The sequence below is a fragment of the Saccostrea echinata genome, unplaced genomic scaffold (assembly GCF_033153115.1).
Source record: "Saccostrea echinata isolate AGI-Se365-2 ecotype Australia unplaced genomic scaffold, CSIRO_AGI_Sech_v1 ptg000036l, whole genome shotgun sequence".
Lineage (NCBI taxonomy): Eukaryota > Metazoa > Mollusca > Bivalvia > Ostreida > Ostreidae > Saccostrea > Saccostrea echinata.
The window spans coordinates 1738947-1762179 of record NW_026889785.1 but is presented as its reverse complement, the minus strand read 5'-3'; the positions used below and the strand labels follow the sequence as shown (position 1 = coordinate 1762179).

General features: G+C 33.3%; 1 protein-coding gene across 1 annotated transcript in view; it reads right to left on the bottom strand.

Annotated features, from left to right (window-relative positions):
• LOC133199838 (uncharacterized) overlaps positions 1–23233 on the bottom strand; it is a 72130-nt gene that overhangs the window by 5739 nt on the left and 43158 nt on the right. The window contains exons 2-8 of the mRNA XM_061335664.1: positions 16789–16952; positions 16615–16708; positions 16216–16515; positions 6947–7006; positions 6746–6840; positions 3113–3172; positions 599–1193 (exon numbers count right to left, since the gene is read on the bottom strand). Coding sequence (XP_061191648.1) covers positions 599–1193; positions 3113–3172; positions 6746–6840; positions 6947–7006; positions 16216–16515; positions 16615–16708; positions 16789–16952 — 1368 coding nt within the window. The remainder of the gene's footprint in view (positions 1–598; positions 1194–3112; positions 3173–6745; positions 6841–6946; positions 7007–16215; positions 16516–16614; positions 16709–16788; positions 16953–23233) is intronic.

The following is a 23233-nucleotide window of genomic DNA, read 5'->3' as shown; positions in this document are numbered from 1 at the left end:
ACTGACAGTTGAACAGGGTGCCCCAGAGTATTACACGTAATCAGGAGTAAATTCATGTATTTTTGTTTGAGTGTTTGGTTTAAACAAACTATAAAATCAACTTTTAACAACTAAACAGAATAAATCATTTACAATGTGATGCTTGGCAAAATTAAGTCGGAGATTTGTCGTGTAAATATAAATAGGTTAGGAAGAGTCTTTTAATCAGTAATGTACTAATAATGAAAGACATTGTACATGCAGTAAAATCAACTAATTAGAACTGGCTTATAAGGAAATCTCGGTTATAATGACAATTTTCTGAAATCCATTGGAGACTTTTCATCATGTTTCTTATATATCTTTGTAAAGAAACTTGGTTATAAGGAAGTAATTTTGAATTCCTTATAATGGAGGTTTACCGTACTATAATACTGTATTTTACTGTATATGTATTACATTTGGTGTGTACTATATTTGGTGGAAAATATGTTGACTGAAGAAATTTAGCAATGTTGTTGATTCATGGGAAGCTATTTTCTGTCAACGGCACTAAAATAATATGAAATAGTTGGCTTTTAATATAAATTAATGCTTATCAAGTAAAGATGTGCCTTACTTGGTTGTTCGATAGCGTTTTTATGAAGAGATCTGAAGGAAACAAAATGTACTCCTTTTCCTCCTAATTTCAAATGACCAATAAAAACTGTTGGTTTTAGTGCTGTTTCATCGGTGTAATTAAACTGAATTTCATTGAGTCTGAAACTGTTCATTCCCACAGATAGCACAGTAACAGGGACATTGCACATCTGGGCTAGTCCCATGATCTCCAGACTACCTCCCCACTCTCCATCTTGTATCTTTTTCAGGAATCTCTGCCACCTTAGTTCCTTCTGATCTTCCTCTTTTTCCACAGTCTCTATTGCAATGTCTTCTGGTTCAAGAATCCCATGATCTGGATCTAATGGAAAACACAGGAAGTCCTTGTATGGGATGCCATTAGGAGTGATTGGATTGAATTCAAGATATTTGACTAGCTGTCTTCTGAGTTCTGTTGGATGATCTGGCAGCCGATATGTGTGAACACCCTGTCTAAAAGCATGGTAGAGACAATGCCCATCTCCCCTTACATCCAAAACTTTCAGCTTGTACTTGGACTTTCTTGCTAGCACATCTAAATTACTAAGCTCCCTTTCAAGATTTGTGACAGGGTTCTGAAAAAAAGCCCAGAATTTAAATATATCAAGTTCTAAAGCTACTGCTATTCTTAACATCACATCTCAGAACACTTTCGTGATGCACAGGATGATGTTCAACGCTTCACTTGGATGAGATGTCTGTAGTAAAACGTATCAACATTTATGCCCTATATCCATCATTTTAATATGATTTGCGGGATAAAGTACAAGTATATGCCTAGTAAAGGATGGTATCATGATTTGGAAGTAGAAAAAAGGTAATAAAAGATCACTGAGTTCACCTCCACGAACATTATAAATAAGAAAGGAAAATCTCACTTCATATTTTTTTTCTAGTTGGTGTGCATCCCGAAATCAATATACACATGTATATGCATGTTTGATAAAGTAGGATTTATAGTCACTTGGAATTGGATCTGCTCCAAGGACTTTAAGATGTTCACTTTTCAAGAAAATGTCTTTTAGTTCCAACATCATCAAGTTTTATCATTACATGTCACATAACTACAGAGCTTCTCAAAAAAAAAAAACAAAAAAACAAAAAAAAACCATTGCCCTGGTCACTCATCTGCAGCTGGAAAATGTAGGCCAGATTAAGCATCCAAAGCTGGCCTGGAAGTGTCCATCTCTAGATACTTATCCCTACTAATTATGTTAAAGTGTTGCTAAAATTCACTCTTCTGGAAAATAAAGTTAAGATCTAGCATCCGAATCAGATTGGGAAGTGTAAATCCCTAGATGCATCATCCATGCAAGTTTGGCCCAGGTAGGGCTTATAGTAAGTTGGAAATGGATCTACTCCAAAAACTTTAACCTGGTCACTCATGTGGAAAATGTAGATCAGATACAGCATCCGAAGCAAGTCTGGTAGTGTCCATCCCTAAATGCATCATCCATGCCAGTTTGGTCTAGGTAGGCTAATACTTACTTGGGAATGGATTTGCTACAAAACTTTTACCGGGACGCCGACGCAGACGCCGAGGGTATAGCGTAAGATTGTCTCTTTTTTCGGCGAGGTGAACCAAAAAAAGGGAGTGGTTTTTATCGTGTGGAAATTACAATAAAGAAACTCTTTAATTTTATACCATATGTTACATTTTCTTCAGTGTACATGCTAGGTTTAGGGAAAATCTACCATCTGGGTCGTTTATATATTAATGGTCGCTTCAAAATACAGGTACATTTATGGTAACTTTAGAATAACAAGGGAAGGTGGTGCTAATATTTCGCTTTTCAAAGTAAATTATCCAGTTACTATATCAAGGGATTTTTTGCTCAAATAATAATATTTGACTAGTAATACTACATATTTCACAATATACTCGTATGAAAGAAACACAAAATCTTCTATCTGCTTCCCAAAGTGGGCATCTCAAAATGTCAAAATTAACGAACTTTTTCTGTTTTATAGAGTACAACAAAATGTGACAGATACTTAGGATTATACAAAAAAATAACAAAAAATAATTGTGAGATTCTCAAATTCCTTAGTTTTTTTTAAATTTCAAGAGCATATCTTTAATACTTTTTCTTTTCAACATTTTTTTTATCACTCCCTTTTAAAGAACTTCAGTTAATCATAATGTCACAAACATACCATTCTGTCGTCCATCTAACTATCAGTTGAAAAATCGTTTAAAAATCAGTTATTTATACATAATTCATAAAATTTAACAGATTAAGAAATCACAGGTTAAAAAATCTAATTACATTTTAAATAATGTAATTAGATTTTTTAACCTGTGATTTCTTTACCTGTTAAATTTTATGAATTATGAAAAAATATTTGCCTTTAAAGAGTAAATTCGTTTGATTTTTCTATGCTAGGTAATGTATTGCACAGTGCGAAATCCATGCGTTCCCCTTTAAACAATATTGGTATGAAAAATTACTGCTACTTTAGTTCTCTGAAGATAATGATAAGTATAGCTTACAGTGGGTTCAACAAGAGGTGTGTCGCTGCTACAGGACGAATCATCTTCAGAATATTCCTCCTAAAAATGCATCATCAATCTCTTTTAAAACTTAATGGCTAAACTGCTTTTAAAACAGTCAAATTTTTTCCCAATAATTCTTAATCAGGAATATATATATATATATATATATATATATATATATATATATATATATATATATATATATATATATATATATATATATATATATATATATTTATATATATTTATATATATATATACTTAATGGTTGTGCTAATTTACAATTAATTATACATACCTTTTTCCCTTGTCTCTTTGATTTTTTCTTTCTCTAAAAATATTTATTAATGATCATTCCTAGCTTTATGCCGTAAACCAGCTATTATTCGCGTAACATTTAATTGTGATTTGTCAATTTGAAACCTATCTACAACTAATTTTCGTGATTGAGGAATTATTCTGCATAAATACACGACGAAATAAATATTTTTCACGAATAATGTAAATCTAATACGGTACCAATTTTGATGCACATGCCGAAACGGTGGAAATCCGAAATATTTTGATAAAAAAAAAAACTTTGAAGAGCTGAAAAAGGGGGTGCCAAAGACAGGAGCCATATATGAAAAAAAAGACAGGAGCCAAATATGAGAAAAAGAAGGTCGCAAAACTCCATGCGAGTAAAAGTTGTTTTACACTGTATGATGTTACATGTATGCAGAAATACTCTAAAAGGTAATGCAAAATTATATAATATACTTGTATATCATACAGTGTCTTGCAATTTACCCCCTTTTAAAAGTGCTATATGCAGTCAAAGCATATTAAAGTATCCCCCATAATAAATAAATATTGAGAATCTCTAGCAATATACAGGAGTGTGCTTAGTGTACAGACGAAATAAAACAATATTCAAAAATAGTCTTCAGGCAGTTATAAATCTTAATCAAGCATAAATGCGCATGTATGGAGAGAGAAAGGACGTTTATCTACTGTGTAGAGCAAATTTGATTAATTTTGGATCGTTAACTATGTTTTGTGTATAAATTTGGTGAAATTTTGTGTGAATTGTGAACATTGTTACTCCAAGATTGTTTTTTTTCCGCGATGAGTTAAATGTCCAAGTCAGAAAAACGTCGTCGGCAGTCGTACGATGGGCAGACATCAAAACCACAGGTAAAGAAAATGGCAAGTTCGACTGGGAATCTAGAAAACTCAGAGTTAGATTTCCCGGACCGGATAATCATCTGACAGGCTATCGACAATCTACAGAAAGGTCAGTTACAGTTACAAAAGTCTTTGGATAGTAAATTGGACAAGTTCCGAATTGAATTTCTATCAAGCATTGCGAGAAACTCAAATCTATAAAAAGTGATATCTACCTTGAACTTGGTAATCAACAAAGACAAATCGATGTCCTGTCACAGTCCATCGATCCATTCTTGAGCGACTAGATAAAGTTGAGAAAATAGAACGACCGGTCTCAGAAAATAGTTCATCCTAAATTGCTTGCACAGGTAATGCATTTAACACAGACCCGCTAACTGACCCAGAGGTTTCAATAATTGCGACCAATGTTGAGCAAGGGGCAAATGAAAATGTTCTCGAAATCGCCAATGATCTGATAAGATGTCTTTATGATTCAGTAAATATAGTAGCAGTGGCTCGTATAAAAAAGTAGAAAGTTTGAAAAGCCAGGAATTATTTAGATAACTTTTTCAAATTTGGAAGAGAAAAAAAAAATTGCGAAAAAAAAGCATAATCTCAGATTGATAGAAAAACACAAAAAAGGTTTATCTTCAAGGTAGCTGATCACATACTTAAGAATCTTGGAATTAAATGCCTGCACTTTGTTAAATGAACTCCCGGATGGAAAACAGTACCGAATTACTGCCAGTGGTCGTATTGTCAAGAAAACGCAGACGAAGGAAAATGTATCGCATCAAGTGCAAAACAAAAACAAAACACGTGGTGGAAGATGACTATGGATAGGAAGCAGCCTATTGAACACACTATCAAATTTGGTCACATCAATGTAGGTGGGTGGACGGTAAACAATCATGATTTAAGGGTGTCTCTTATCGAACACATAAATGCGGACATAATAAGCAATAATGAAACTCATCTCAAAGATAATGAAAAATTGGACTGGAGTGATCAGGGATTTGAATGGTTTGGATACAATAGAAATTCTAAGCACATTCGTGCACCAAAAACATTTTAAGGAGTAGATATTTTAGTTAGGAAAACAACATTACAGCATTTTGTGGTCCGTGTTAATGACAAGACATAATGACAATGACAAGACATGTGAAGGTATCTTAGGGTTGGAATTTAAACACAAAGAATCCTATATGCTTTTTGCTGTATACTCGTGTTACCTTCCCTTAGAGAATTCTAATTGGGGGCGTGATGCAGAAAAGTTCTATTCGCATATTTTGGCGCAGTTCTATCTGAATTATGACATGGATGCCATATATGTACTCAGAGATTTAAATTCACGAATTGAACATGCTTAAGATTTTAGCTGCAATTCGACAATATTCGCGACAGGCGTGTAATTGATAATGTGTGCAACAAACATGGAAACTCATTCGTAGAATTCCTAAATGATACTAAATTCTGTGTCTTAAATGGACGATTTGGAGAGAAAAACCGGTTCATGTCCATCTCAACCAGAGGGAAAGCGGTTGTTGATTATGCATGTATACCTCATGATATATTACCACATTGTTCGGAATTCCAAATAGTGTCAGGCGGAAGTATTACAGAAGAAAAAGGCTTACAATCCTCTCTAAGAACTAAATGTAAATTTCCAGATCATGCATTTTTGGTGTTTGACAGGTTTGAAACAAATAATATACATGCACAAACACATCCTTTGGATAAAAAGACAGAGAACAACTCGATTGATAATACAGGAAACATTTTCATCTAAGAAGCATTCCCCTGACTTTATGTGTTCGAACCTCACCAGAGTACTCCCAATAGACCGGACACAATACATAGCGCTCCGGATTTCTTTCTTTACAACTGTTTATAAACATCAAATTAAAAATGTAACACTGTAAATATTTAGTATTTGGTAGTTTAGTAGTAGTGCTAATTGTTTTTGTTTCTCTGTTTCCTTTGTTTTATATGACATATTAACCTTTCTCTTTGTCCTGAGGAAGAGACAGGTCGTCCCGTAAAATTGGCAATTTTTATTGTTCGCGTCGTTGGTCATTTTTGTGCTTTATATAAACTTCCATCCGTGACCTAGTATCTACTTAGTAGATCCGACACTTAGGATATACAGTGTTGTTGTTTTTTTTTTTGTATTGCTTTATATATATATATATATATATATATATATATATATATATATATATATATATATATATATATATATATATATATATATATATATATATATATATATATATATGATTAATTACTTTCTTACCTACTTAATCATCATTTACCTCTTGATTTCAAACAAAAAGGGTATGCAATCAATTTTTTGTAAAATTAACCATATCAATTAACCATATCACTTTGTGAGACATCATGAAATATAAAATTATTGATCATTCAAAATATGACAGGAACTATTATACATTTTAAAGAATTTTTGGAATGAATGTGTACCTTATTCTTGGCATCATATTTGATATTCAGAGTATTGCTATCACCTATGACAAAGTTTTCTCCATGGTGTATATGAATCTGATTAATATATGTTTCTGTGGATAAAAAAAAATGTTTAATTATTTATCAGTAATCTATATATGAAATATGGATTTGTATCGGTAAACGTACAATTGAACAGTGATAGAACACAAACATTACCTGTAATTGTTTTTTTGCCGTCATGTTCATCATCAGTGTCCAATGTGGCTTTCTGGGCATCTGCATTTAACAAACAGTTCAATTAAAGGAAAGTTTTTTTTTTTAACTTTTGAGAGTTACATTAAACAAGAGGCCAAAAGGCCTTAACATTCACCTGAGTATAATACAACACTGTAAATGATCCATAGAAGTATAGAACAACATTTACTGATAGATAAGCCTATTTTGTTGAAAAAAGTTCAAAAATCTGGTAAAAATACCATTGTTTGATGTAACGTACGAAACCCGAATGATCTCCTTGGGATAGTACTTAGTTTTCCAAATCTTACAGGGATGATAATGAATGCAAATTAGACAAATACAATGGACACTTGCTTAGTGTATAAAGTATGAAATATATACAGATATTATTTTTGTCACTTGCCTAGTGCTACAATTAAGTACATAAAGAGAAATCTCTAATGCCGGTATATTTACTTGAGGTGATGCCTCTTGGCTACGCAAACAACGTAGCTGCTTGCCACTTGGTACACTTGGTACCAACACTTTTCTCTTGGCTATACAAAAAACTTGATAATACTTGTTACCACCCCTCGCTACTTGTTAATACGACGTGACTATTTGTCACTTGTCAGTAACTACAACATGTCCCCTTGTCACCCTGGATTTCTTATCACTTGATCAATTTGATAAAGTATAAAACAACTCTAAGCACTTCGATAAAGCATAAAACAACTTTATGCAGACTCTTACTAACTAACCTCTGATCTCCATGAAATGCCCTGACAACAGCGCATCAATTGTCAAACAGGACACCACAGTATAAACATACTAAATACAACTGGCCATTTGCTATATAAATTATCTTTATATCAATCCTTATATTGCTTTCACAGCAAAACTCTGACCTTGATCATGCTTTGGTCATTAAAAACAAACATTAATTTTTATTTTCTTTCTATATATATATATATATATATATATATATATATATATATATATATATATATATATATATATATACATATATATATATATATATAACATTCTCTTGTATTCTCATTCAATCAAACTCGTTAATTAAATTAAATACGAGGGTATTTCTTGATTTAACATAATTTAGCAGAAGGGAGTCTCTCTCATTTCCTTCACTTATTACAATGTTGTACTCTGTTTCCCTCCTAGATACCAAGGAGTAGAGAAAGGGCATATTTACTTATATTTATACATTTACATTTTAATTGCTGCATTAAGTCTTTTTCCTTAATACTCAGAGGTAGAGGAGAAAAATATTTTCACAGCATTAATGCATTTTTGCTACATACTCAATAGAACCCATTCCAAATACCAGAATCATTGACAAAGGGACAAAAAATTTCACAATTTTTGAAAGAAGCACCCTTGCTCATCATAATTTTTCATTTAGTTTATTTGCTTAATACCAAAAATCAGAGAAGAGTTTAAAATCATTAATTTATTTTCGTATATTAAATACCCCCCCCCCCCCCTGCCTGAACCACTGATTTTTGAAAAGGAACACAACGCAAGGATGTTAAGGAAGCACTAAGATAATCTGACTTGACAAAATCATTGATACAATATGACGTCATAGTAGGCGAGATGACGTCAATTTTAGAACACAAAGTTTTCTAAATATTGTTATTTAGAGATATAATTTATCTCCTGAAAGTGAATAGAATCTTGCGAATATTAACAAAAATAAAATGTTTTTTATTTTGTTATTCTGTATCTCTCACTTGAATTAAAAACTCCGACAGATGACGTCATATCTGTTCAACAAGTAACTTGAGAATTGATCATGTTGTGTAACGAAAATATGGCTAAGACAGCATATAAAACATAGGTAATCAGAGATTACAAAGCTCATCTCAACGAATGTTGTCTTTAAGTAAGGCAAAGTCCCACATTAAACTAATAATCTAGGAGTGTGCATCCCTAGATGCAACATTTTTGTCACGGGGCCTCGGTTTTTAAGGTCTCATCCGAAGGACCCGCAACTTTCACTTCAAAGTGCCGAGCGCATGGCGAAGGAACAGTTGCTACCCATTTTTTATCGACTTAGGTCTGTCGCGGCCGAGATTCGAACTCATGACCCCCCGATCACGGAGCGAGCGCTCTACCGACTGAGCTACCGTGAACGGTGAAGTTTGGTTCAGATAGGCTTTACAGTTACTTAGGAATGAGATCTCCTCTAAAAACTTCAACTGGTCACTCATCCGGAAAATGTAGGTCAGATCCAGCATCCGAAGGAAGTCCAGTAGTGTGTATCCTTAGGTGTATCATCCATGCAAGTTTGGTCAATATAGGGTTTATAGTTACTTGGAAATGAGATCTTCTCCAAAATCTTTAACCTGCACCAAAAACCTTAACCTGCTCCAAATACATTAACCTGGTCATTCTTTGGCTGAAATTACAGCATCTGAAACCTTGACTGGTACAATGAAACACACTAGAAGCATCCTCCATGCATCTCTGATTGATATAGGGCATAGAAGTACTTGAAAAGAAAACTGCTCTAAAAACTTTAACCTGGGAAGCCGACGCCGTCGACACCGACATCGACGCCGAGGGTATTACATGAGCTCCCCCAACTTCGTTGAGGTGAGCTAAAAAGATACGAAAAAAAGGGTTTTGAAGCAAATACGGTGAACAATGTGTGAGATTCATGTGAAGTTTAAGTTTGTTAAACAGGTATGCTAATTCATTTTCATCGATTATATCTTATATTGAAGACAGTCAGCTATTTACCTATCCCGATAGGCCTTTCCTCTGTCATTCGTGACAACAATAATGCAAAAGAACAACACTAAGCTGGATACTTCAAAACATAATATTTGTACATATCGTAAGCTTGCGTTCTATAATACTTAGAAAGTGCTGCTAGAGTCCTGAGGTAAACTTGGTTGAAGAAGGTTATATGTATAAAATGCAAAACATTGGGTAGGGTTTCGTGCGAATATATGAAATAATTATTTTCTCGACCAGAAAGTGGGATTCTAGCGGTACTTTTAGGCATAAGAGATGTTTTTCAACTATATTATTTACTCAAAAAAATTATCAAACCCCGGGGTATTGTTGTTCTGTTAGCTTTTTTATTAAGGAATATTTTGCTATTAATAGCAGTCAGGTGATGACTTTGTGGTAGTGCACTTCTTGGCCTCAGACACTCTGTTGTCTTTATGCAATAGTTAATTATAGTTCACGTTTTATCGCCGACTTTGATAAATTATCAAACTTGATTTTTCCGTTATTTCCCGATCATGACAAGGAGCACACAGCGGGTGTGACCGGTCGGCAGGGGATGCTCACTCCTCCATGGCACCAGATCCCATCTCTGATGTTTTGGAGGTCCGTGTTTGCTCTGCTCCTATTTTGTATTGTTAAATGGACTTTTGAGCTTGAATACTGTTCGCTTTCTCCATATTTCACTCAATTCTTATTACAATCACGCCAACAGTTTGACTGCTTGATATGCAGGACTAAAGAAAAACCATTTTTAAAGATTGCATTTTTTTTATGGTTTTTGACCACCTCTCAGTGGGACAGGAGCCATGAATTGCACAATTTTTACTACACTTTACTCATAGATGCTAAATGCCAAAATTGGTTAAAATTGGTTCAGTGGTTCCAGAGAAGAACCGGAAAATGTTTAAATGTTAACGCACGTCGCTCGACGACGGACGAAAACAGATAGCAATAGGTAAACTGAGTAACTTTAGATGACCTAAAAACATACAATTTCATCTGAATGTCCGAATCCAAATGTTTGGATATCTATGCTTTTTTATCCTAAAAACATATTTGTTGATCAACTTTCAATTTGAAAATTATAGCCTCTTATTTGCCTTTCCTAAAAAATATTTGAGATTTCATAATTTTTCTTATACAACGCGGGCATGTTAAGGCTACTCCCAAATATTCTACTTGTCAATACAATATAGTGTCATAGAAAGCTGAACGACGATTCCTTGATATCTTTATTTAAAGTTTTATTTCAGGTCCAAAAAAATGAATGGAAACATGTAAAACATTATAAACTAAATCTTGTCATTTTTGGATGATATAAATAGCGAAGTAATTGTCAGGGGGGTTAAAAACCGACCTCATGACGTCATAAAATATTTGCCGACTAAAAATGAAACTAAAGAGAATTCATGTGACCAAATATATGAAATTGGAGTTTAAAAGTATATACCGTGAATATCATGTGTGATTCATAAGGAATTAAAGATTAAGAATCGGATACGCTTTTTCATTCTTATCATTTTTTTTATAATCAAGATAAACAGTGTTGTTTAATCCCAGTCAGTCTGTTGTTCTTAGCAACAAATATACAAATGTTCAACACTACGCCGCATACTTTAAAACAGATTTTATCGAAATATATGGAGATAACGAACAGTATTCAAGCTCAAAAGTCCATTAAACAGTACAAAATAGGAGCAGAGCAAACACGGACCTCTAAACATCAGAGGTAGGATCAGGTGCCATGGAGGTGTGAGCATCCCCTGCCGACCGGTCACACCCGCCGTGTGCTCTTTGTCATGATCGGGAAATAAACGGAAAAATCGGTCGACAATTCATTGTGTAAATAATGGTCTAACAATTAGTATGAAAAACGCCAGTCAGCATTTGACTCAATGATAAATTGTATTTGCTGACAACAAACAAAAGCTCATATTCTATAATACTTCGAAAATGTTGCTAGAAACGTATTGTTAACATTAATTGATAAAAGTGTTTTCAATGATAGGAGGATAGGATTCTAGCAGCACTATTCCTGACCCATTAATGTTTTACGCATTTATTTTTACAAAGAGAAATTTGTTATCCCCGGTGTAGTGTTGAACTAATAACTTTTTCATTAAGGCTATTTTTCCTTTTTATAGAAGTCAAGTAATGAAATCTTAATGGAGTGTTTCTTTTTACATAAGACTCAATAATGTCTATTATTATCATTCATATCATATTCATACATTTGTCTAAGGCATTATATTATTATAGTAACTAGTGAATTCCGTTCTCACTACGGAATTTACTACGTTCATTCATTGCCTTATTCATTCATTCATTCATTTATACGGGTGAGTGGTCAGTGAGAGTATGGGTGTGTGAGTGGTCAAACTGGTTTTACTCTGTCCCCTGCGCATTCGCGCCAATACTAATTCTCAAGCACTCCAACCTAAGACTTTGGGGAGAGAAGACGCTCTCTCTCCCCAACACAACTTTATCTCACGATAATTGTGAACTTCAGTCTCGGAATTACGGTAAGAAATAATTGGTAAATTATTTCTAAGGATTCAATTATTTTTCAATATCTATTTGATCATTTTATTCAAATCGAGTATTTTCTAAATTATCCAAATTTATAAAATTTAAATTATGATCCGCGTAAAAGTGTGAGTGAGGCGAGAGATATTTAATACCTGTTGTTATATTTCAGGTCACCCTTCCTTCTATGTTATAAAATTCCATAATCGTAGAATATATATTATATATAAACATCGAACCCAGCAGCCGTGTTGTGTTGTATTTTACCACATTTATAAGGCTGTGACACATATATAATAATAGTAATTGTTTTATCCCTGGCTTTTCCTGTTTATTAAAGCTATATTTACAAAAAAAGTATTAAATTCGCCGAATAATGATCTGTGTGCTTTCTTAACATACCTGCAAATATGATTAATTATAATGATGAAGTTATAATCTTTGAAGAAATACCATAGTTAAATACATGTGTCTTTGTTTACCGAATGACATTTTATGATTTTCACAGAGCTGAAACGAATGTTCGAATATTCGCGAATGAATAGTAAATGGCAAATATTGAATGAAAATTGAGCATTCGAATATTCGGTCTTATACGTAAATATATTATAGTATTAGTAAGGATTTAACGCTACGTTATCCTATCGATGATCCCAATGAACTATTGGCTCACTCTTGGAATTAGATTACCATTAGAAAGTACCAGAATATGATTAGAAATTTAAACTAATATGGAAATATTTTTCTTAATGTTAGTCCATTTTAATGTGCTCGGGATATTTTTTTTCATATAGAGTTTTATACAGTCCTACCAGTTTCATCGCCAATCGTGTCAATGGCCCGTCATTTCCATGCGTTTTTCTATCAATGGTTTCACTAATAATTCAAATGTCTACTGTTTGAATGTTTTTGTTAAAAAAAAATCCTAAAATCTAATTTCTTAAATAATATTTTTGTAAAAATATGATTATTTAAAAACTGATTTCTTGAAATAAGTGTCATTTTAGTAGCATGTTCAGTGATGTGTAACGTGGATACCCCGATGGCACACGTGGACTTTCGCTTTTCAACATCTTGTGTCATTCTTACTATCAAACTGTGAAAGGACTTTTCTGGTTTTCTTTTCATGAATAGAATTTATAAATTGAAGCATGCTAAGCTGGTTCAATAAACACAGAAAAATACACATTTTACACAATATGGGCAAATTTCTAATCTTGCGTCATAAAAAAGGTCTATCCAGTCAATAAGGCGAGTTCCTTGCAGCACCGAAAGAATATCTTCATACCTTCTGAAAAAGTTTCTTTCAGTTTGTTTCTCAAAAAGTTTTACTTGCAGAAGGATTAAAATTCGTTATTGATTATATCACGTAGCAATTTTTTTCTTTTAAAACGCTTGTGAAAACGAGACTGACGCAGGTTTTATCTTATCAAACACGACATAGATGACAATTTCATAAGAGAAATTAAAATCTAATTGTAAATGTTCAATTTTCAATTTGTTCTCAGGAAAAGCTGCACGCTTACCTGAAACAATCGGCACTTTAATGTCAAGTAACTAATCAATATAAATTATATTATTATATAAGCACACAAAATACCGATGGTCACGCAAATGGTGTAGGTATTAAAACATTTAAAAAGATACACTTTACATAAGACATCGACGAATATTCGAATACGAATGCAATACTAGTCCCGAATATTCGAATATTGATTTTTAGTATTCGTTTCAGCTCTACATTTACAATAACCTCACTTCTGATTTTCAGAACCTTAATTTCAATCAACTGTAAGATACATTTGATTTGGTAGAATTTTTCTTCCACGCACAAATTATGCACTCTTAAGAAGACATAGAAAACAGATGTGTAAAACAAAAGTGTCAGAAAAGTGTTGCTTTTTTCGATTTTAGCTCTCCTGGTCAGATACTAGAAGAGTTAGTGCGATGGTATGGTGCCCGTCGTCTGTCTTTCAATGTAATTTTTATACGGTACCAATTTTGTTGCGCCAGATGCACATTTCGTCAAATTATCTCTTTAGTGATGCTCATACCGAAACGTTGAAAAAAAATCCGAAAGATTAAGAATTGTATTTGCTGACAAGATCCTCTAGAGCATCGTCCCGATTGTGTCAATGAGCACACTGCGACTGTGATTGGTTATTGTTCATCACCTCCATATTTCATTCAATAGAATTTTGCATACCAATAGTCTACACTAATGTACATAATGACGTTCATCATTTTTTCATTGCGATGTACAGTGTTGCCATTTTCATTAGAAATAAAAAAAATAATCTGTGAAATACTTTCAAAACACTACTCCTTCTACAGTTTTGCTACTTCTCATTCAGTTCTGGTCTGATTACAATAAATATTTATGGGCTGTTTAGAAGGGAGACATCATCAATTAACAGGTCTGAGTATGGTTGTCATCTATCCAGGGCGCTTGCACGTGAGGAAGAAATTACAAATTGTATCCCACCGCGTGATATCATCTAAATCAATCAGAATGACTGTATAATTCTGAACGATAATAATATAGGTTGGAACACAAGTACAGACCCTGAAACGTGCTACTACCACAAAAAAGTGTGACAGTCGTGCGCGTTTCGCTCAAAACGTGAAGCGTTTTATTTAAACCCTGCAGCGTTTCGTGCAAACCATGCAGTGTTTCGTGTAAACCGTGCAGCGTTTCGTGTAAGCTCCAAAATGTTTCGTGCAAACCGTTTAGCGAGCGTGCAAAGAAGCGCAGCGGGAACTGAAAACTTAATCTGCTATTATCTCTCGTCAATCGTGGCTAAAATGACACCAAAGAATAAAGATTGAATTTAATTTGTGAAATTAAATGGTTTTATTAGTATTAACTGATGACTCATTTTTAAGAATAGACGCAAGTGAAAAATCACTGAGGGAATGGATGAAATTAATCGAAAAGCTTTGTTGTAAGATTACCATGAATGTCTTTTTCTTATCAAGTATCCGAATATGAAACAGATGTGTCAGACGGAGACAAAATATCCAGTTTTAATCCAATAATAATCGACATATAAAGACCATAACAAGTAACAAGAAATATAACTACATACGCAAACTGCTTCTTAGCCGGCATTTTTGTTTACGATAACAACGCTTCGACCGGCATTGCGAGCTCGAATTAACTATTACTCCCGGACGGAGAAGTAATGCGGAAAATTTTAAGGCGTCATGTGATTAGTTTTTATCCAATCTGTAATCTACAATTTTTTCTTAAGCGAGACAAGTGTATGTATGAGAAGGTGTCTCGGTGCCGGGTTTGTATGTATATGTTTTTTTTAATTTCATGTATAAAGCTCATTTAAAAATAAAGCATTAACAAAAGAACATTGAAATGCATTAGATATGAAGATGAAACGTTACAAGTTCCAGAAATTGATTGATAAGAACTGAGAATTTTTCACTTATATGGAGACGCCACCACTATCCGATGGAGAGCTGGAAATTTTGACCTATACTCGGCACTTAGGGCCATTGAGCAGTGAGGGATCCTTTTTGTGCCAGCACCTACCGCGACACAGGACCTCGGTTTATATGGTCTTATCCGAGGGATCGGTCTCCATGTCCTACAGTGGGATTCGAACCAGCGACGTAAGGATCAACTCCTTACTGCGAGACTCTAGAGCGAACGCTCTAACCACTGCGCCAAGCGGGCCGATTTATTTTGTAAAACAAATGCAGTTAGTGTGCCATTTTTGTTGATCTTAATATATGTATAGCTTATTTGTAAACATTTTTTTTAAAGAAAACGTTTATTTTTTGTTTCGAAATAAATTTATATCATATTAGTGATCAAAAACTGTTTTCTTGTGGACATACTTTAAATTTATTACAATTATTGCAGCCGATTTGATGCTTTGCATCGATTTTAATTTGCTTATACATTTTATGGTAATAAGGTTTCAGGATTAAGTAGATAGTGGAGACTATTTCTGTCTTACCTGCAATTAATTGAACAATTTCTCGACAAACAGTAGCACCATTTTCAGTTTCTACCACAACAAAGTAGGATCCTTCATCCTGTAAATCAACGTTCTTAATCGTCAAAAATAGTTTGTTTTCATTTTCCTGAAATTCAAACTTGTCTTCTGCTTCTTCACTAGGGTATAAAACTATGTACTTCCCCTTTAATTTTCTTAACCAAAGATGATGGCGGATTGCAACATCAGATTTGGCCTCTAATGTCAATTTGGTACTAATTTTCCCTGAGCTGGAGTTTTTCAAGGACACTGAAGGGATTCCTTTAAACAAATAAATGAAAAATGAAAAACAAATTGATTGAAACAACACACAACAAACTCAAAAAACTCAAAAAGAACAAAGTTTTCCTTATATACAACCTCGGTTCTTTTCTGGAAATTCTTCGGTCTGTGTCCAGAGAAAGAAAATGTCCTTTCTTAAATCTTTACAACACTTATCTAGATTACGTGAAACCTGTAAAAATCATATATATAATTCATAATAATGATAACAATGCCCTTTTTAAAGGAGTAATTAAAGAAAAATCGCTATACCATTTTAAGATCTCTGTTTATATTCCTTAAAGCAGTTTGGTCCTTTTCATCGTTAGCTTTACTTTTTCTTTGTAAATCATTTAATTTTCGTCCAATATCTACTAGATCGTCTAGCCAAGCCGAATCTGTTTTGTTATAAATGCCCTCTCGTGTTCTAGTATCAGCTGTAAAATTCAAGAAAGACACTCAAATAATGTAAGAGGTGAAGATAACAAACAGTGATCGATCTAAAAAAAATCTATAAACAATACAAATATGTATAAAAGGGCATAAACACAGATAACAATCTACATTATACAGACTTTCCAAGCAAAAAGGGTTAAACTTATTTTGTATCTTTTATAAAACCAATAATTGATTCTTATCATTAAAATTATTCAGTTATAAAATCCTTAATAAGTAGATGTTCAATTTATATCTATTATATTCATATTTAAACTTTTGTTTTAGACTGTACATAGTATAAATGTATTTTTAAATTTAATTATAATCACATGAAAACTAACAATTGAAATCATTGCAACAAACGGGCAAAATTAAGTTGATCAGTTATTAATTCAATTCACAAAAACAATTTATACAGAATAGAGAAAATTATAATTATTAAAATGAAATGCTGTGGCCTTCAAGTCGACATTTAGAGGTATATCGACACGTATTATCATTTAACAATAGATATTTCCATTCATATGTCATAATTTAGTTGACCAGTTATTGATTCATTTCACAAACACAATATATATACAAAGTACAGAAAATTATCATTATTAACATGAAAAATATCGACCGATGAACTTACGAAATAATGACTTTAAGCGAGACTGTTGATATTCTTTTATATCAACCTGTTTGTCAATAACTTATCTCGTTTTAGAAATTGTTCATACATAGAGCATGCTCTTGCATATCAAATCAATTGAGAGATATAAACCCCATATGCAGATGATATGGGTATATTTCCCAATAAGTATAGGAAGTTGACGATTGAAAAGTTAAAGTCATTACGTTTATCAGGCCAACATAAAAAATACTTTGTTTCCCCTAACACGACCGACCCACTTTAATCGTGCCGACTGAAAAGTTTTTTTTAAATAAGATTATTTAAATATTTTTTTTTTATTGTTTATCAAATTTATAAAATATAATTTATTCAAAATCGTATTTTATTATTATTTTTGGGGGGGGGGGGGGGGGTGCAGCTCTAATCTTACCTGTTACCTATGTTGAATTACTATGAGTGATTGTGTTGTGTTTTCCTAGCCTAAATATATGGCTGAGTCTAATGAATATATGGATCAAAGTATTAATTCAAGCTTATTTGAATCCTTTTCTGGACTTACACAATCATTTGATGGAGATGAAAATATCACTACTACTGATGTGAGTATATTACATTTTCTAAATGTGACATATAACAAATACAATATAACTGTGTCCTTCCAACAAGAAAAATACGTAACTATTTTGAACTATTGAAAAGAGGAACTAAAAACAATTAAAGAAGTAAGGAAAAATGGACAAATTTTCAAGTCTGATTGTGATTCTGTGACTGCCATACTCTATGCTGGGACTAGCGTCTTACACATTCAAGGTTCGTCAGCAAATACCTGGCTTGACAAATTCATTCACGACATCAAGAGCAAAGACACTAACAATATCAGTAATGTTCTGGGACAATCATCACCACAAATGGCATCAACTCCAGTTAAAAGTGCTTCTCTTGTGTCGACCAGTGAGTCAAGTGATGTACAAAATTGTACACAGTGTGCGAGTACAATTCAATCTCTACAACTGGCTATCTGTAATTTAGCTAAAGAATTAAAAAATTAAAAGAAAAACTAAAATGTCAAAAAGAAGAGAAGACGATCACAACAAACCAATACTTATTGACAAAAACACTCAGACATCAATCAAGGTTGTGAAAAACAAGGAAACAGACGTACATGGTTTAAAATCTGCACCAACAAATTCCATATCTAGACACACTCAGTGCGAACATTCTTTACCGGAAAAGAAAACAAAATGCACAGCTGATTTTGGTACAAACACTGAACCACACAACCACCCAATACATACACCCGCAAGATCCATGATTGAAGAAAAGGACAAATCTGGTGACACAAAACTTATAATTGGCAGTTGAATCCTACATCGGGTAAGAACCAGAGGACTACAAAAGGGTGTTCATGTAAGAACAAATAGAGGGGCTAAACTTTCCCACATCAATGCTAAACTTCTCAAAATAAATGTAGCAGAATACTCCCACATCATTATCCAAGCCGGCGGAAATGATGCCTCATCTCATCGAGACATGGACGGCATTGAACATGATGCCGCGGAAATCATCTCCTTCCGAAGTATTACCAAGACGGGATGTGGATGTATCTCATGTGAATACCACACTTAAATATGTATGTGATGAATATGGAGGTGTCTTTATTTCCAACAAAAGTGAATTCAAAGAGGTAAACCGTGTGCATTATTGGAAAGACGGTATTCATCTTTCAGATAAGGGGACGTCAATGCTACTTAAATGGATTAACAGCGAAGTTTCAACTCTGCGTGTGAATTCCGGTCGAATCAGTACGGACTCCAATGCAAGCTTTTACCAGTCTGTGACTTGCTACTTCTGTAGTGAACACGGACACACATCACGCCACTGTAGACATGGACGAAAGCTTGACTGCTGGAACTGCGGTGAATTAGGACACAACACGAAATCCTTTCCATACATGTACTAGGTTTCAGCCAATGAATGTGTAGCCGTCCACAACCAAGCTAAATCTTTACCAAACTCTAGTATATTTTCTATTCTTAGTATTTTATGTAATAAATGTAACAATTTTCAATGTTCATGTGACGAACATACTGATAACAGTAATAACTCTACAAATTTTAAATTGTCAAGAAAACCACATGTTAAACGAAAGACTCAATTGAACACAGATTCTAAAAGTAATCAGAGCTCAGCTATACAAACTACTGTCATTTCTCCTATGCCTAGCTCATTCAAATCTGTTTCACAAGTAAATAACCAAGTTCCTTTGACCCATAAATGAAATTCAAACAACACAAAATAACCAAGGATTTGGGTTGGTAAAAAAGGTTTACGATTCGGAAATTTAAATATTTCTCATATTATTCCAAAAATTGATGAAATAAAACAACTGCTCCAAAATAGACAAACTTTAGATATTTTAGGTGTATGCGAAACATTTTTGACCGAGCAGATAGGCAACTCTGAATTGAATATTGAGGGCTTCGTTTTTGAAAGAAAAGATCGTGTACTAAAGGCAGGTGGTGGAATTTTAATATACATTTCAAATGATATTTCATATAAACGTAGAAATGATTTTGAAATCAGTAATATTGAGACAATCTGGCTAGAGATAAATTTACGAAATTCAAAACCTATATTCCATTGCTCTGCTTATCGTCCACCATCTGCCCCCTCCTGCTGGGCAGAAGACATAGCAAGGGAGGTTAACCGTGCCTCCTGCTGTGACGATACTGAAATAATTCTAGCAGGTGATTTTAATATTGATTTAATGAAAGACCCCCCACAATACTGGACATCTGCTTAAGAGGAGTTTGGACATTCACAGATAATTACTACCTACCCGAGTTACCAGTACCTCAAGTACCTTAATTGATCATTTTTATACAACCAAACCAGAAAACATATGTGAAACCAGTGTGCCCCCTATTGCTATATCTGACCACTACCCTGTATGTTTGACACGGAAAACTAACTGCATACAGCATAAGGGAAAACATACTGAAATCCAATGTCGAGATTTAAAAAAAATCAATGAAAATAAGTTTCTAAGAGATTTAGGAAATGCAAATTTTAACACTCTTCTTGAATTAAAAGACCCAAACTAAATATTGAATAAATTTTATGAATTATTTAATGATATTCTTAACAAACATGCCAAAGTAAAAACTAAAAGAGTCAAGACTGAAATTCGACCTAAATGGCTTACACAGGAAATAAATGATGCTAGACTTTTACGTGATACATACCATCTACAAAGGAATTCAGAAAATTACAAATTTTGGAGAAATAAAGTCACACAATTAATAGATCAAGCCAAATCAAAGTATTACAAATCAGCAGTTGAAGAAAGTTCAAGTCCTAAAGAAATGTGGAGATAATTAAACCATTTGGCATCCGATTCCAAACATTTTACACCTAACCGTATTACACAAAATGGTTTGGATTTTGAGAATTTACAGGATATTGTTGATATCTTTAACAAACACTTTACAGAAATATCCTGTAAGTTATTAGCAAATATATCAGTACAAAGTTTTGATTCAGAATTATTAAATCAATTTACAGAAACTAAACTAGGGAAAGAAATTTTTTACAGTATAAATCAAATAAGTGAGTTTGAAGTATTTAATATGTTGAATACACTTGAAGTGAACAAGTCGGCAGGCATTGACTTTATTGGACCTCGTCTACTAAAGCTTTCCGCAAATGTTATATGCAAATCCATTACACATCTTGTTAATGCTAGCATTACTAATGGTGTATTTCCATCCCGTTTAAAACAAGCAAAAGTCACTCCTATTTTCAAAAATGGCAACAACGCTGATCCAGGGAACTACAGACCCATATCCATTCTTCCAGCATGATCAAAATTTGTTGAAAAACACATAGCTAATCAAATACGTAACTTTACCTCTAGCTTTGATCTTTTATTTAAATCACAATCTGGGTTTTGAGAATTTCATTCATGTCAAACGGCTCTAACAAAACTAACGGATAATTGGTTACAAGCTATGGACCGAGGAAATCTAGTAGGCATAACTTTCCTTGATTTTAGCAAGGCATTTGATTTGGTTAATCATGATATCCTTCTAAGTAAACTTCAATCATATCACTTTGACCAAATGGCTATTAAATGGTTTCATTCTTATCTAACCTCAAGGTTTCAGTGTGTTAAAATAGGTACATATTCCTCTGATTTCTTGCCTGTCACAGCAGGAGTGCTCAAAGGATCTATCTTAGGTCCCCTATTATTTTTATTGTATATAAATGATCTCCCTTTACATGTAAATAGAACAGATATTGATATGTTTGCTGATGATGCAACCTTACATACACATCATAAAAATGTAGAAGGTATTGAGAATACCCTTAACTTTGATTTGTGTGAGATTGAAAATTGGTGTTCCAAAAATCAAATGGTGTTGAATATCAATAAGACAAAATGTATGCTTATGGGAACTCAACATAGAAAATCAAAGATAAATTCTTCTGAATTAAATTTATATGCTTCAAACAAAATAATTGAAAATGTTGAATCTGAAAAACTTTTGGGAGTACATATTGATCATTCATTGCGCTATAATTACCATATTCACTCAGTTTGTAAATCTTTGACGTATAAATTATATACCTTACGCAGAATTAAAAAAATTTCTCCCATTACACACAAGAAAACTATTCTATAATGCATACATTCTGCCTTCTTTAAATTATTGTCTAACTATTTGGGGTAATCCGCCAGGTGCTGGCATAGATAGAGTTTTTAAATTGCAAAAAAGGGCAGCCTGGATTAAAGTAGATGTGGCTTATGATGCCCCTTCACTACCATTATTTGAAAAACTTGGATGGCTGACCATATATGAGTTGATTGATTTTCATAAATATGTATTACTGTACAAAACATTTCATGGTATGGCATATGATTATTTAAGAGACTCTTTTGATTTTATTTCTTCTAACAATTATGTTTTACGATCTGAAACCAACTATGACCTTCGTCTACCGAAATATCGAACAAATCAATTTAAAAATTCTTTTCATTATTCCGGTGTTCATTTATGGAACAAATTACCTTTGTATATACGTTTTTCACCAACTGAACACACATTTCGTAAAAATGTGGAAAAATTTATTATAACCTGCCGCAACACTGTTTAAGTAACGTAATTCCATGTCCTAAACGTTTGATTGTACTTGTATTTTTACATCATGTTGTATTATTTAATTAGTGTACAATGTTTTCATAATTGTATGATTATTAATATGTTTAGAGGGCCCCGAGGAAGACTAGTGCATTGCACTATTCGGGTTACCCTCTTTTAATAAAGTATTATTATTATTATTATCATAATTATCAGAATGGCGGCTTTTAATTTACTCTCATTTGGTGCCGACAACATATGGCCACAGAGGGTTAGTTCGTGTAATAAAACAATGGTGACGTATCAATCTTATTATATCTTTAACTTATTAAAATCCTACACTCTTTAGACATCTCTGAATTAATGTAGCATGACTAAGGAGTGTTAAGATGGTATTTAAAAATGTGTCTTCTAAAATTAACGTACGTAGTAAGCATAGCAAAGCCTGCCTCATAAGCAGATGAGGGGCGCTCCTTGTGAATACATATCAAAAATTTCACTGCATTTGATTAGTTTCGATCTA